Raw genomic sequence first — 15,786 nt, 5'->3', positions numbered from 1 at the left:
TACAGCCAGGCCCAAGACCAGCAGGCAGCCACAGCGGGGTGGTCTTGAGAGAGCAGCCAAGGCCAGTGTGTTTCTTTGAGGCTGGGCATTGTCCTGGCCAGGGGCTTCTCTGTACTGCTGGTCAGTAGAAAGGATGCTTTGTGGTGCATATTCCGTGGCACTTGTCAGGGTGTTGTTGATGTAGGTTGAGGTGGGCTGCCTGGAGGAGACAGCCTTTGTTGCTCTCAGTGAAGCCGCACGTGAGTTGGCCTCACTTGGCTGTGAGCCGGACCCAGCCTGGTGCTTGCGTGGCTGGGGGAAATGGCCAGGCCTTCTGGCCCCCACCCGCAGGCTCTGCAAGGGAATGGTAGCCTCAAAGTCTCATGTAAATGATGGCGGTACAGGGAATAGCTTTTAAATGGTTATCGTAAAACATATGATTAACGTCTGTGAACTGTTTACTTTTCCTCTGTGAACATTCTTTCAAGTGCGCAAATGGTTCAGGGTAGGGTCCAAGCCTAGCTAATCTGTTTGGTTTTTGTAATAGAGAGAAAGCAACGTCTGCATGAAAATGTCACCCAGGGAGACTACATGTGCAGATTAAAAGCTTCCGGAACGAATTTTTAAAAAATGAAATAGTTTTCATCCGTGAGCATGCAGCCCATTCTTTCCAGTGCTCCCTTCAGTTTGTCTCTGTGAGAACTGCTCCTAGCACTCCTCCTTCCTGAGCCCCTCAAGAATGGGGAGTGTGTGGTGGCATTTGTGCAGTGGGCAGGTTCTGGGCCTTGTGGTCCACAAAGTGCCCAGGCAGCAAGTGGGGCCAGTGCCCCCACCAATGCCATCCTCTAGGTCGGGCTTCCAGAGTCGAGCACATCAGGCCTCCCACGTCTCCCTGCCTGTGCAGTCCCGACTGTCCCACAGATAAGACACCAAATGGCACACGGTAGTTCTGCAGCTCACCTCTGGAGGAGGTACCTTTTGGGAAAGAAAGCAGAGTAACTTTCCCATCCATAGCCAAATAGGTGCTAGAGATCAGAGGGGTAACTCCCATGTAGAAAAGTTGGTGAAATTAGAAGGGACGAGGGATAAGTGCTGAGGGCAAAGGGAATTTATTTTACTTGTTCACCTTCTTGCCAAGCACTTCAGGATTTTTTTGTTTGGTTGGCTTGAAACAATCACATTAAGTATTCGAAGCCAGGATAGCTAAAGTGGCATTTTCAAGTCTGTCTGAGAGGAGCCAATATACCAGTCCATCTAGAACGAGATAACTAATCATTTCACTTGAGACTGTGAGCAAAAAATGAGATTTAAAACTAGCTAGGACACCTACAAATCAGAATCATGAATGAGCTCATGAAAGGATTCCAGAAGAGATGCTTCTGTTGCTCTTGTCTCTATTTCTGTCTCCCAACAGCTGCCCTTTCTCTCTCTCCCTTCTGAAATTCTGCTTCTCTTTCCAGGAATCCCACGGCCTCCACACCCTCCAGATATATCTCCATATTACCCACTATCGCCCGGCACCGTAGGACAAATCCCCCATCCGCTAGGATGGTTAGTACCACAGTAAGGAGTTCCATTTTTTAATTTCCTTTTTGTTCTGTACGTGGGCACGCTTCTTATTTCGTCTGTGCATGTGTGCATGTGTTTGAGAGCAAGCCTAGTGCCGGGCATGGGGGAGATGCTGCCGAGATGGGAATGTGGAGGAATCTAGAGCCATTCTGATGAGTTACGGTGACACTTGACCTCTGGAGCCCATCATCCCCAAAGACTCTATGGACAGAGATGCCTTCAAGATCCTGGAGAGTGGCTTCTGCGCAGGGGAGCTGGTCGTGGCTTCTTTGCTCAGGGCAGCCCTAGCTGGCATGTGTCACTGGGTGTAGACCTCTCTTGCCAGTGTTGCCTGTGTAGGGGAGGGGAGTGGGAGTAGGACCAACCTAGGTGTGAAATCCCAGGGTAGGAGTGGTGTTATTGTCTCTGAGCCCCAGTCCTACCCCAACCATCACTCCTACAGTTGACAGTGGGAAGTTTCGTCTGTTGAAAGTCTCGTGTTACTCAGCCAGCACCTCTCTGAGAGTCTTTGCATGGCGCATGCTTTGCCCAGCTAGGAAATGTGGGAGGGACAGCTTGCAGCCTCACCATGGTGGGTCGTTCAGGGCCTTTCTGCCTGTCTAAATAATTTAACTGCCTTCTACAATTTAAAGAAATAATTTGAGGGCTGGGGATTTAGCTTAGTGGTTTCAGCACCTGCCCACAAGCGCAAGGTCCCGAGTTCGATCCCTTGTACCAAAAAAGAAAAAAGAAATAATTTGACTTAAAATCACAGCAGAAAGGCCTTTAAGGCAGGAGCCTACTGTGCGTGTGTGTGCGTGTGTGTGCATGCACATGTGTGTCCACAAGCATGCGTGTAATGTATTGTGATTGTCTCTCTGTATATATTTCTCCATGTTTGTCAGTGACCTTGTGTCTAGAAAACACAGGACAATGTGTTGCATGCCAAAATAAACAAATCTGAGTAAAGATCTAAAATGCCAGTCTTTGGGAAGACAGCCTTTCATATACCCTTAAGGAAGATAAAATTTTGGAGTGTGGTCTACTCCCTAACTTTCCTCTTACTTTTTTAGGTAAACAGAAAAAGGAAACCCAGATTGGATAATATGGTACTTGTACCAAATGCCAGTCCTGGGTGTATCTTTTCCTTGGGCTTCTTTTACTTTTGTTAGTTTTTAGGATAGACGTGAGCATGAGCTTGAGACTCATTTCTTCCTCAATAGATGGGACCACCCCTTGACAGTTCTCAGTCACCATTTGCCCCATTTGGCTAGTGGGGAGACACCAAAGCCTAGATAAAAAGAATAGCCAACTCAGACAGCCCTGTGTCAGGAAAAGTTGTGTGTCTTTCATGGGGATGCTATTTTGCATGTTGCTGTATTTTTTAATTATTGTAATGAGGTGTGATTGTCTATTGGTTACCCACAATTCTTCTTGGGGACTCTCCCCCCCTGTAACTCTTGTCAACACTTGTTAATTTGACAAAAGGCTACAAATTAAGCTCTGTTAATTTAATGTTTTCTCACCGAGATCTAAATACCGAAAGAGGCCCAAAGCGCAACTGAAGTCCTTTGATTCACTGTACTTTATTTTGGTATAAATTTACATTCATTATTGTTTTCCTTTGGATGTGTAGCCCTCAATTAGTGTGATGGCTCCATTAAAGCAAGCGAGACTTCGCCTTTAATTATTACAACAAAACACCTAGTTTCAGCTTGGGGAGAGGGTCTCTATTGACATAAGCAGAGGTTATAAAATTTAATTAGCCATTCCTATCAGATTTATGGCATTCAAATTGTTCTGTGTTTCTTCCCTTTGATCCTTCCTGTACAATCCCCAAGATTTTTGTTATGATCAAATGAGAATAAAGCTTACTATGCAGAGAGAACTTTTCCCTGTTCTTCTTTTCCTTATCCCCACCCCCATCCTTGCTTCCAGCCTCTCACTTTGTCCCCCTTCTTTGTAGGCAAGGTCAACCAGTGTACCCAATCACGACAGGAGGATTCAGACACCCTTACCCCACAGCACTGACCGTCAACGCGTCCATGTCCAGGTGAGTTCAAGAACCAAGGCCTTCAACCTCCAGAAAGCCCTCTAGGTGGGCATCAGGCCACCCAGGGCCTGTGGCTCCATGAGGTTTGAATAGATAAGGCTGATGTGGCACAGGCTTTGCTCCTAGAAAATCCTGAACCCTTGGCTGAGCTTCCAAGGTGAGTGCTGCCTTCGTAGGCTGGGTTTTTATGAGCCAATCGGTGGAGCAATATATCTTCAGAAATGATAAATGGTAAGAAAAAGCAATTAGGAAGAACATGAGGAGCATTTTAAAGTATCATTTTCCTGTTACCCTGAATTGGATAAGAAAAAGGGGGTATTAAGATAGAAATGGTTTGAAGCAAGATTGTTAATCTTGGCAAGATTCAGATTCTGATTGAGGGTCAACCAGAAAGCGAGGTGCACCCCCCACACCCCTCAGGTAGCACTGTCCAGGAGAGACTTACTGGGAGCCATGCGGGGACTTTGATGATTTCTAACAGCACTCTTTTAAAAAGGTCAAAAAGAAAAAGATAAAATTGTTCTCAGTGACATGTTTTACTCAGTCCAGTCCAGTATGGCCAAAATATTATCATTTCACCGTGGTATCACTGCAACAACTATGAATGGAATTTTACCCTTTTTCATAGTGGTTTTTGTAATCTGATGTGTATCTTATGCTCACAGCACATCTCAGTAGCCACACATACCTGGGGGCTGCCATATTGGCCTGTGCAGCTCTAAATCTTTGAAAGTTCTAAAGAAAAAGTATGTGTATATAACATGTATATACGTTTATATTTGATCACATATATACAACATACACACTCCCCGTGTTCTTGTTTTGTTCCCTCTAATTAATTCTGGCTAATTTTTCAGTGACTGCTAGTTTATTTACAAACTGGTTGGCAGCAGTATGTTTAAGTAGTCACTAATTGCTCCTAATGATAGTTTTATTTTCTGTTCATCTGATTTTCAGTCAAGTTAATTAAATCGGTGGAGATTTAGACTTTCCTGATGGTCTGAAACAACCAATCCATCTTGATGATGGCACCTAATTAAATTAGTGTGCACTACACAGCGAGGATGCTGTCCCTTGGCCTCTTTCCCCATTCTCTTTGGCCAACATGGGGAACCAAGACCAGGGAAAGGCTTGCAAAGCAAGCCACAGTGCCTCTTATCACCTCCGGAACTACAGTTTTGGCAGGGAGAGAAAGTGAGCTTCCCACCCATAGAGAAAAAGCAACTCTAGCGCATCTAGCATTTGTAATTATGCCATGGATATTAGATGATGATAAAGATCCAGTTCCCTTGTGGGATACATCATCTAAATTTCAAAAGCCACACCAATATTAGCTAGGTGGAGAAATGCTTTTTTGCATTCTTTGTCTAGGGGGAGGGGGAAGGTTGCGCTCATTAAATAATGTTGTCCTGGCCTCACAGAGCACAGGGCGGGGGGGGAGCCTCCTGGGGGGACAGCTGCTTCTGATCCATGGTTCGGCCTCCCCGTGTCCCAGCCCTTGTGTGCCGCACCTGATCACCTCCGCCCTTTGTTTACTCGGTGCCATCCCAGTGGTTGGAAGTGGTGACGTAACGGCGGGATAGGGATTGAGGTTAAGCTTATCGATTGAGTTATCATTAGGAGGTTAGTCGATGATTTATAGGTGGGCAGGGGGGCTGGAGGAAAGGGAGGCAGCAGTGTGAAGAAAGGTTAGGGGCACGAGGTGTGTGTGGGGGACACAGCTGATTCCCCAGGTAGGCTGTATAAAAGGTAGCTAGTTAAAAAACGTATACAGCAAATTAAATACATTATTGTGGTAATGGGGCGACAGAAGTATAGGTCTATTATACTTATAGCAGTTATAGCAAATGTAGGCAGCTTGCCCTGTTCCAGAACACCCTTTGATATTCATTCTATTCAGCAGCGGGGCCAGGACTTCTCAGAATTAAGTGATGGGTCATTATACTTTAAACACCATGGAGAAGCCTAGATTGGCAATTAAACAGCTCTTGCTGACACTCACTTGTGCCACCCTGTGACCCCCTTTAGATTGAGATGTTGGAGCTCCGGGCCCTCAGCCTGCTAAATTGGTGCAAGGCTCTTCTCCTGACGAGAGCGGGCTCTGAAATCTGCCGGCTTCAAAGGGAGCGAGATCATGTATAAACCATAATGTGGGTGCACCGTGGCTCACAAAAAATAAGGCAGGAAGAGATGAAATGTTACAAGTGCAAGGGGGAAAATGAGGGAATAATGACAAACCTAATGCAACTCAAAGCAGGATTGTTGCACGGGAAAATGCATCCTACTGCTTGTGCATAAAATCAAGGCCGGCAGATGACATCCAGTTAACAGAAACGTGTCAACAGCGAAGTAAAGCGTGAGTGAGGAAGAGAGAAGCCCCTGAGACAGCCAGAAACAAAAATTAGTTGTCCTTAACAAGTTAAGGTTCATCATTATATTCTGGCTTGGAGCCATAAAAGCAGACAGGGGTATATAATGAGCTGCTTAGAATTTTTAGGGTGTTTATTGCATTTCATGAAACAGTTGCTTACAGAAAGGAATTTCTTGCACAGAGGCATGCGGACAGGCCACGTGCGAAAGTCGGCATTGTGTCCTCTACTGTACGCTTTGCAGACGGATAACTGTGTAGAGGTAGAGGGACTTGGAAGTGTTTGTCCTGCGTGGCTGCACCCGAAATTTGTCCCCCTCCCAAAATGTACTCAAACTGTTGTCCTCCCCAGAGTCTGGCCCTCTCCCTCGTGTGTCCACACACATCCTCATTCTGCGGAAGGGAGCGGTGGATTTGAGGAACGTCAAGCACAGTAACAGCTGCCGCTCCACCCACCCCTTCACTTCACCCAAGGGCTGCCTAGAACATGTGTTCTCCACTTACATTTCCTCTAAGGCCTTCGAGCAGTGGGGAGGAACCAGGGTGTAACTTGGCAGCCTGCGGCCCGCCCGGGGTTCACTGTCTTCCCCCGTTTTTTGAGGGGAAGAGGATGAGGGTTGGTTATCCCCCCTCTTGTCTTTCCTGTTCTCTCTCCCTCCCCGCCACACACCTTAAAAGGACTCAGGTGGCCCTTTTTAAGGAACCGTGTTGTCACTACCACACGTCAGCACTGGTTCACCTTTGATCGCTGTGGGAAAGGGCCACCTCCGGATGGGATTTTTGAGTCAAGTGTTCACAGTGGTTCTAGGGACCCTATAAAAATCAACATTATTCATTGATATTTTTCCTATGTTGATCTGTGTAGCTTCGATTTGTTCCTTAATTTTTAAAATCATCTTTCAAATTAACACTTATTACATCATTTGGGCTAAATGGAAACTATGTCCAGTCCACTTATGGGAAGAACCTTGGAAATAAATACCGGATTCTTTTGAAGTAACTGTTGCGATAAATAGCATTAGGACCTCCAGTTCCCACTGGAATTGGCTGTCTGAAGAGTAAACTGTGGCTCCCCAGATTGGCCCATTCTGGTTTGGGTGTCTGGGAAGCAGCCACTGCCATGACCCAAGCTCCCCCTTTCATCTGGGCAGCCCCCTCTCTGGTCACTTGCACAGTCTTGCCAGAGTGGAGTGAGGATTGCAGTTTTGTGTTCTTTGAGATTTTGCCCTTCTTGCCCCTCACCCTACTTTTCTGTACAATGCACACCACTCGAATGTGTGGGAAGGGGCCCTCCTACCCAGTGCAAGTCACGAGGGCTCCAAGCAGAGTCAGAAAACGTGAGAGCCATTCGTCCAGTCCACTGTCACTTTGCAGATGGGCCAAGGGTAGTTTGAAATTAGCTGTTTCGTGCAAACTTGCATGGTGGGGAAATGTCAGTTCAGGGAGGGACACAATATATTTTAGAGAACTTTACCAGAAGTGAATGGTATTAGAGTAGAAAACACAAACTGTATTCTTTTGTTTATAATTTTTGATACTCATGTAGAAGGCAGACAACATCTTAAGTAACAGTGACATAGAAGTCCTAAATTTTGCAGTAGAAAAGACATAAGAAAATTTGAGAAATTTGAAGCTTCGTTTGAGTGTGTGCTTTTATTGCATTTTCCTATGAAATGATACAAACTTATTTAAAAATATCCATGACTTATGATGAGAACCAAGTAAGAACTATTTGAATTTTATCCTATCATTCTGCCTCATCCTCTCCTCTCCCTGTCAAATGATAGTCCCGACAACAAAAGAAAAAGAAAAATTTTATTGCCCTCCATCAACAGAATGAGGCCTAATGAGGCAGGCACAGCATTGTCAAAAATGTATGTATATTTCAGCCATGTTAATATTTTATTTAGCTGTCAATATACAACAAAAGATTTCACTTTTCATTCTAGAGCTGATCAGACCTTAGGAAATTGTCTTCTTAGATTCCACTAATAATAAAATAATAATAAATAATAATAATTAAAATAATAATAATAATAATAATAATAATAATAATAATAATAATAATAATAATGCCTCCATTATTATGAGCTTGTGAGCTTGTGATTTCCAGCAGGCAGGCCAAGCCCCCTTTTCTGCCCAAGTACATCAGTTGAATTCGTCTTTTGCTAAAGATGTTTAAAAATCGTAATGTCTCATGTCAGGAGCAATAACGAAGGGGAAGATTGGCTTTAATGACATTATGAGAATCATTATGTTTAATTTATCGCTAATTAATGCTGACAGGTTTCATAGGCCTTGCGTTGCTTTCATGTGAATGTTCTGTGCTCGATTTTTCTTGTTTTATTTTCTTTTTAAATTGTGTGTGCACATCCCTCCTCATTCATTCATTTTGATTCTGACAATTTACACAGCTTTCTGTCTTCTAGGTTCCCACCCCACATGGTCCCACCACATCATACTCTACACACAACCGGCATTCCCCATCCGGCCATAGTCACCCCAACAGTCAAACAGGAATCCTCCCAGAGTGACGTCGGCTCACTGCACAGCTCGTAAGTGCCGCCCCAGCTACCCCTTCCCTGGGAGCCACAGTGTGTAGCTAAGCCAGGTGCGGGGGCTGCCACGGCGCCTGCAGCGAGCAGCTGCCCCATGTGGGTTGTGGGCGCCACTCTAGACCGGGCCACAGTGTACAGTGGTGGGCTTCACTGACCGTCCACTTGCAGTTTAGAGCAGAGCACTTTTCCTGAGCACCAAGGTTTGCAAGAACTTGCCTGCCCCCAGCCCTGAAGTCAGCGCCTGGAGGGCGGAGGCTGCAGTGCCTTCCCCGAGCCTGGGAAAACTGTTACTGAAACTGGAGGAAGTGGTCAGAGAACCTTTCGCTTGCCCCACTCCCTCAGCAGACTATTTTTCTTGTTCCATCTTTCCGGGATGGAAGAGACCGAAAGTGGAAGCACACTTTTTATTTGAAACTGCTAGGCTGCAGTGTGAAAGAGACCAGGCTGTGGGCCTCTGCTTTGCAGGAAGTTGGACTGCATGGTTGTTTACCAGGCTGTTTGTGTCTGTCTGATTTGTCTGTATCCAGAAAGCATCAGGACTCCAAAAAGGAGGAAGAAAAGAAGAAGCCCCACATAAAGAAGCCCCTTAACGCGTTCATGTTGTATATGAAGGAGATGAGGGCGAAGGTCGTGGCTGAGTGCACCTTGAAAGAAAGTGCGGCCATCAACCAGATCCTTGGGCGCAGGGTAGGCAGCCTCTCTGAGGGAGGGGCGGCTCCCATGGCGAAGTGTCCCTGCTCCCCCATTGCCTGGAGAGTCCTTTTCCCTCAGCCGCGCCCCAGAGATGACAAATCTGGTTTTGTCCAAGTGCCCCTGTTAGTGCCAGACACCATCGTGTCTGCAGGGGAGGCAGCTTGTGACATCTCGTGCGTCTCTCCTCCGCCCTGTGTCCCCTCCAGTGGCATGCACTGTCCAGAGAAGAGCAAGCGAAGTACTACGAGCTGGCCCGGAAGGAGCGACAGCTTCACATGCAGCTCTACCCCGGCTGGTCTGCAAGGGATAACTATGTAGGTGGACTGTTTTCTTGGTGACTTAGCCTATCAGGGGATGGTGTGTGTCTGTGCCCACAGAAGGGATGGTGACTGCCAGCTGGAATCAGGCTACAGGGCCATTCATTGTGTCAACCTCTGGGGGCTCTCAGTCTGCATCAGTCTTCTGTGGGGTGGGAAGGTGATGCACCGTCCCAGCTCAGGGCTCTTGAATCCATTAAGGGCTGTGCGTACCTCCTTCCTTGCCCACTCTTTAGAGGTAGCAGGGCTCTGGGATACACCCCAAGGGGCCTGGGTTCCACATTAGGAGCAGCAGTTGGCAGTGTGGCTTCACATAGAAGACCATATGTAGAGTTGGAGGAAGAGAGCTGAACTGCTCGGCTCTTCATTAGGACCCACACCTGTAGAAAGGGCAGTCAAGACATTTGGCTTTAGTGTAGTGGAAGTTGGTACCTGCTTCCTCCTGAAAGGGGCATGATAGGAATTTCCCTGAAGTAGCCTGTACAAGTCATCCTTGGCAGGATGGATAAAAGGACCCTGCCCCATGGAGCTCGGAAAGGTGTGCTATATGATGTTTATCTTCAGGCTTTGTTTGGCCTAAAGGATTTGCCTGATTTTCCCTCTTGCCTTTTAAAAAGCACCCATCATGAGACGTTAGTTTTGCACCAACACCCATGATTCCTCTCCCTATACCAATGATGGCAAACCTTGTAGAGCTTTCAGTGATCACAAATGGCCAGCTGCAGCATGCATGCATAGGTTCGCCACTGCTGCTCTAGATGGGTGGAATGGCTGTAATTTCATACTTTGCTACATGGTGTTTGCTTTCATGAAGCAATTTTGAGATCACCCTGAGGAGAACCAAACATCCTCCGACGTGGGCTTCCCACTCCTGCTTTTGGATCCTGGTGCCTTGGAGAGCCATGATACCCATCAGTGCTGTGGGCTTTGCTTTCCTGTCGGCAGCATCCCTGGTGCAGGGCAGATTGAGGTGGTTAAATTTCACCCACGATGAGCCCTGGGCGTCCAGGGTGCTGTGCGGGTCCAGAGTTAGGATGAGCGTTTCTGCTTTCAGAGTCTGCTGTCTTAACAGGAAGTGCCCAACAGCTGCGTGATCTCGGGGCCCCGAGTGAGAGTGGCTCTGCTTGCTCTGACTCGTTTCCTCTATCCTCTGACCTCCAAACACATGACAGCTCGTGTGCTTTTCGCTGTGTTGCGGGGGCAGAAAAGAGAAGAGAGAGGAGATGCTGGGCTTCTCTGCCATGCCCCCTCCCCCCCTGCCCCACGGCCCAGATAGGAAGCGCTCCTAGTACCATGCAATGGCTCAGTCACTCTGTCAAGAGCCCTTGCTGCCCATGGCCAGGTGTCATTGGCTGACTGCTGGGGACCTTTCCCTCGGTCCTTGGCATGTGAACAGTGGGGAGCCTTTCTTCTGAAGCTGAAAGGAAGAGGAGAGAAGGCACCCACCCTCCTGCCTGCCCCCAAGGTGGAGCTTCCCAGTGGCCGGCTCCCGCTCAGCCTGCACACCCAGCATGTCACTCAAGGACAGCTGCTCTAGCGGGTTAGGGTCATGAGCTCCTAGGGTTCATCTTTGGCTTCTGCCATTCTTGGGTGAGCTAGAACAGTACCACAGAGAGGAACTTGCTTCTCAGAGCAACCAGATCTCCAGTGGACAGTTTGGGTCACGGTGGGCCAGCTCTCCTCAACCCGAGGGTGGGCATTTGCAGTATGTTTACATGAATGGCGCCCCCTGGCGTTGTGCAGTGAAATCCCTACATGGGAACCAGACAGACTCGATAGATAGCATCACACGAGTGCTTTGACTTGCCTCGGAGTCATTTGGACAAAGTGGTAACTGAGGCTCTCTGGGATGTGCTCTGGATTGCGGAGGCACTTGGCCTGGCTTCTCCTCAATTCTGTATTCAGAAGGTGGGTCACTGTAGGAGTGGGACACCCGAGAAGTCCCAAGAAGACTCAGAAGTAGGTTTGGAGGTGGAGCCGGTTCAAAGAATGTTGTCAGACTCCTGCTTTGATAGCCTGTAGCACGTAAGTGTGAACACACACTCACACCTCCCTTTTGTGTCCCAGGGAACAGTGACAGAATTGAAGGTTTTATGGTTTTGATTGTAGTAGAAGAAACTTGTATTTCTTTCTAGCCTTTTTTTTCTTTTTCTTTTTTGAGACAGGGTCTTGCTAAGTTGCCTGGGCTGGGCTCAAACTTTCTATCCTCCTACCTCAGCCTCCCTGGAGTGCTGAAATGACAGGCAGGTACCACCATGCCTGGGTATTATTTCTTTTCAACTGATTTGACCTTGGAGATTTTGCAAATTACTTTGGTCATTCTTAAGCCCGAGAGTGTTCTAGAAAATGTTTTCCAAGCTAACCTCGTGCTTCTTTGACTTCTTGCTCTTTCAGCCAAACAGTGACAGAAGACTGTTTCTCACTACCTGAGGAAAATAGGATTGAGTCAGATAGTTGCGCCTGGCTTATCAGACTGGATACCTTCTTTAGGGCCCAGGAAAAGCATTTTTAGCACAGTAATAGCTCACCCTTGGTGTCACATTAGAGCATTATTTTCTTTCTGACTCTGCAACTTTGAGTAAAGGAGATAAGTCCTGCACCACTTGCTCCCTGCCCTGTGGTAGGCCTTAAGTTTCAGGCAGCGGTATAGCCATCTCCTTCAAGCCTCAGTAGTGTTTAGCGGTGTCCCCGTGTCCTCTTGCTGTTGGTACCCTTTCCTCTTGAAGCCAAGCCTGCTCTCTGAACAGCCATGTTCCCTTTGTATCCCGAGCAGCAGCACCCACACACTGTTTCATGAGGAAGAGGAAGTGGATTGACGTGATGTCCCGGAGAACAGGGCCTGCATTTCTGTTGAACTTTACTCCGGCCCCTGAATCAAGAGAGCGAGGCGGCTCTTGGCTCTGGGCTTTTGCCTGCTTTGACTGCACACTAAGGCACATAGCGTGCTAAGCAGACGCACTACCAAGAGGCCAGAACTCACCCCGGCGGCACCTCCTGGGATGTTCTAGGGTGGGTGCTCGCAGCCAGCCATGCAGCCCGCCCTCCAGGGGTCTCCACTGCGGGTCCTTGTGAGCCCAGCTCATTCTCAGGGTTTCTGCCCATTATGGTGCTTTTCCCTTCAGCGTCCATGTCACTGTACAGTGAGAACCTTCTGGCAGAGGCAGCATTTAGATGCTATGGGCACATGGGAGTACAAGACCTCTACCCTGAAGTCATCCCAGGCAGCAGAGGGAGCCGAACTTCACACCTAGAAGACGAGGCCGCTCCAGTGTGGGTCCCCATGCATAGCTCCTGCACACTGCCAGGTGTCTGGGAGGCTCAGTGTGGAGAGGGCAAATGAGTCTGAGCAGTCCATCCCCGTGGTCAGTTAAATCAGCTTCCCGCAGGACCAGGCGGTGGCTAGTAGGTGGCAGATCCTGTGATGGAGGCTGCAGTGAGGAGACCACTGTGTTCTCACTCTGGCCCGCCTCTGGCTAGCTGTGCTGATTGCTCTAGGGATGGTACCTAACCCTCTGCACCTCAGTTTCCTCATTCATAAAATTGGGATGGCAATTTGCTGCACAGGGTTTGGGGGAAGAACAAATGAGTCGATTTGCAGAACACACCTGGCATCATGCCTGGCACTTGGCATGGTGCTCAGCCAACGCTAACCGTCTGGGGTGTGCTCTTGTACTCACTGTGGGTGGGGGTGGTGTGACTTAGGGCTTTTCAACACTGTATCATAAAAAAGCCTTCGTGTGAGGCGATTTTGCCCCCCTGTGGGCCAGTGAAAGCATTCTGAGCACGTTTGAGGAGGACTGGGCTAAGATGTGATGTTCCCTAAGTCAGGTGTATTACATGCCTTTTCAGAGTGTGGTATTTTTCATTTTTGATGGGTCTCTTGGGGTACCACCCCATGATGGGTGGAGGGGCATCTGTATGAGACATGGGAAACTACTCCTATGGATGTCCCCCCAACAGTTTGTAAAGGAGCCCAGATAATTCTAGTTCTGTCACCTCCCCCAACTTTGAAAACACGTGCTGCAGCTCTGAGAAGCCCCTGCCACAGCTGGCATTTTCTTAATACAGAGAGGGGACGCTTCGCTTCGTGAGTGAGACTTGAGTGGGTAAAGAGGGGTAGTTCCCTAAGCGTCTCTGACCATCACAGTATCCCTTTGCCCTCAGAGGTCCACTTGGACCACTTCCAGCTCGGATGCTCCTCCTCTCTGTGAACGTGGCTGCTTGGGGTCAGGCTTGAGCATGGGTGGAGGTCAGGCACAGGTGTGAAGAGCTCTTTCCTTCACCACCCTGGCCCTTCCTCTTCTGCCAAGACCTGTGCCCCTCCGGCCTGGCACTGTCCCAGCACATTGAGGGTAAAGGGGGCGGGACAGTCCCTTCTCTGCCTTCTCCTTCCAAGTGAGCCCAGATGCCCACCTCCTGGCTGTTGATTGGACTAATTCCCTGCTTTTCATTTGTTCATTTAGGGGAAGAAGAAGAAGAGGAAAAGGGACAAGCAGCCGGGAGAGACCAATGGTAAGTTCCAGTACTCAGGGTGTTAGAAGCAGCAGTAGGTGGAGGGCCACTCCCATGTCAGCTTCCATCTGGGGGAGGCAGGAGAAATTCAAGGCCAGGACACTGTGGGGGAACCCATCTTAGGCAGCCTTTTTGTTTATGCATTTTAATTAATTGCTTCACGACTGCCCTTTTAAAGCTAGTAACATCCATTGTTGCATGAAAAGCACATTGTAATTCTAGTGGAATGTGTTTTTAAATAACTGCAAAGCCTTTAACTGGAGAGCGAGCAGTAGGCATGCCTCTGCTGGGCTGTAGACAGTCTGCTTATTTTGTATGTGTCTGAGAAGGGGTGAGGAGGGGCCTAGGGGAGTAGGCGGGGTGTGTGAGTGTGGGTATTAACTGGGCTGTTCCTGAATGTTTGATGCATGCCTTTACAGTGGTAAATTGCACCTATCTTAAATTAAGGAGGTTTGTCATTCTGTAGAAGAAATTAGAAATACTGCATAGGCAATCTCAGGTCCCTTGGAGAAGACCAGGCTTTTACAAACAAACAAAAATTTTGAAGGCTTTGTATAATTTGTTCTTTTTTTTCAGAACACAGCGAATGTTTCCTAAATCCTTGCCTTTCACTTCCTCCGATTACAGGTGCTAATGTCATTTTGAGTCATTCAAATAGTTGATAAACTGTTTTTTTTTCTTGCCATTATAATTTTATTAACATTAAACACGTATGACATTTGAACATTCTTTAAAATGACCATCTACACGGTTTCATATGTTTTGGTAGATTTTTTTTTCAGTTGCTTTTGTTGCTTTTTGAATTTAATTTAACTTCTGTTTCGTTTATTTATTTTTCCCATAACAGTTGTTTAAGCAGCAATGACAGTGATTTAGAGCTGAACTAACTGTGCAAATTGAATATGCAGTATTTCTTTAAAAGAGACTGGTAAAGAAAAAAAAATGGAAGGAATTCAGTCATAAACCTCCTTAATCTAATGGCATTTTTTTTTTCATTGCTCCCACTAAGTTTCTCATGCAAGCATGCATCCGCAGTATGATTATTTTTTCCTTTGCTTTTTTTTATTTTACTTTTTTTCGTCCTTTTGCTTTTCTGCTCATAATTTGCAAACCCACTTGCATTTTACTGACTCTGCCTGCTTCAGTGCTGCTGTGAGCTTCTAACTAATTCCTAACAGCTCGTTCACACAGCCTGTGTACCTCCATCTGTTCCTCTCCTAATATTAATGAAAATAGATAAACAGAAAAGATAAACATTCCAAAAGCTGCAATATCCCAATACCACAACCCTTTTCTTTCTTTATTTCTTTCTGTTTCATTTTGTTTCATTTTGTTTTATTTGTAGTTTTTTTTTCTTTTTTAAACTGTTACACTCTGAGAAGAAAAAAGCATGTAACAAACTTAATTCCCTCCTTTGCTTTATTTTCTTCTTTAAGAAAGAGAAAATTGTGAGGCAAAAAAAAAGGAAAGCAGAACTAAAAAAGAGGAAAAAAATTGAAAAGAGTGCGTTCTTCAGTATCTAACTTCCCTTGGTCAAGTCTAAGACACAAATCTAAGACACAGTCCTTAAAGAAGGGATACTGCAGCTTTATTTGCAACAGCTAATTTCACAAATTGAATAAGAATGTGATTTTTACCGTTTTTTAATTAAAGAAAAGTTAAAAAACGAAAGTCAATATTTTGCCTTTAGTAACCAGGTCATTGATTTATTCCCTTTTTTATTTTTATTTTTTTCTTATTTGTATCTCTCTCTCCCCC

General features: G+C 46.7%; 1 protein-coding gene across 22 annotated transcripts in view; it reads left to right on the top strand.

The window, feature by feature from the left end:
* Nucleotides 1-15,786, top strand: part of Tcf7l2 (transcription factor 7 like 2) — a 263,597-nt gene that overhangs the window by 149,225 nt on the left and 98,586 nt on the right. For 13 of the 22 annotated variants that reach the window (XM_019209018.2, XM_019209017.2, XM_019209026.2 and 10 more), the window contains 6 exons: nucleotides 1,440-1,542; nucleotides 3,494-3,580; nucleotides 8,363-8,503; nucleotides 9,034-9,193; nucleotides 9,406-9,513; nucleotides 13,980-14,028. In XM_019209018.2, the coding sequence (XP_019064563.1) occupies nucleotides 1,440-1,542; nucleotides 3,494-3,580; nucleotides 8,363-8,503; nucleotides 9,034-9,193; nucleotides 9,406-9,513; nucleotides 13,980-14,028 (648 nt within the window). Of the gene's footprint in view, nucleotides 1-1,439; nucleotides 1,543-3,493; nucleotides 3,581-8,362; nucleotides 8,504-9,033; nucleotides 9,194-9,405; nucleotides 9,514-13,979; nucleotides 14,029-14,604; nucleotides 14,656-15,786 lie in introns of all 22 variants that reach the window. The other 9 variants (XM_019209030.2, XM_019209035.2, XM_019209029.2 and 6 more) reach the window with 4 other exon arrangements.

Source organism: Fukomys damarensis, unplaced genomic scaffold, assembly GCF_012274545.1.
Source record: "Fukomys damarensis isolate Sample0158 unplaced genomic scaffold, DMR_v1.0_HiC HiC_scaffold_8, whole genome shotgun sequence".
Lineage (NCBI taxonomy): Eukaryota > Metazoa > Chordata > Mammalia > Rodentia > Bathyergidae > Fukomys > Fukomys damarensis.
This window is presented reverse-complemented; position numbering and strand designations above follow the sequence as displayed.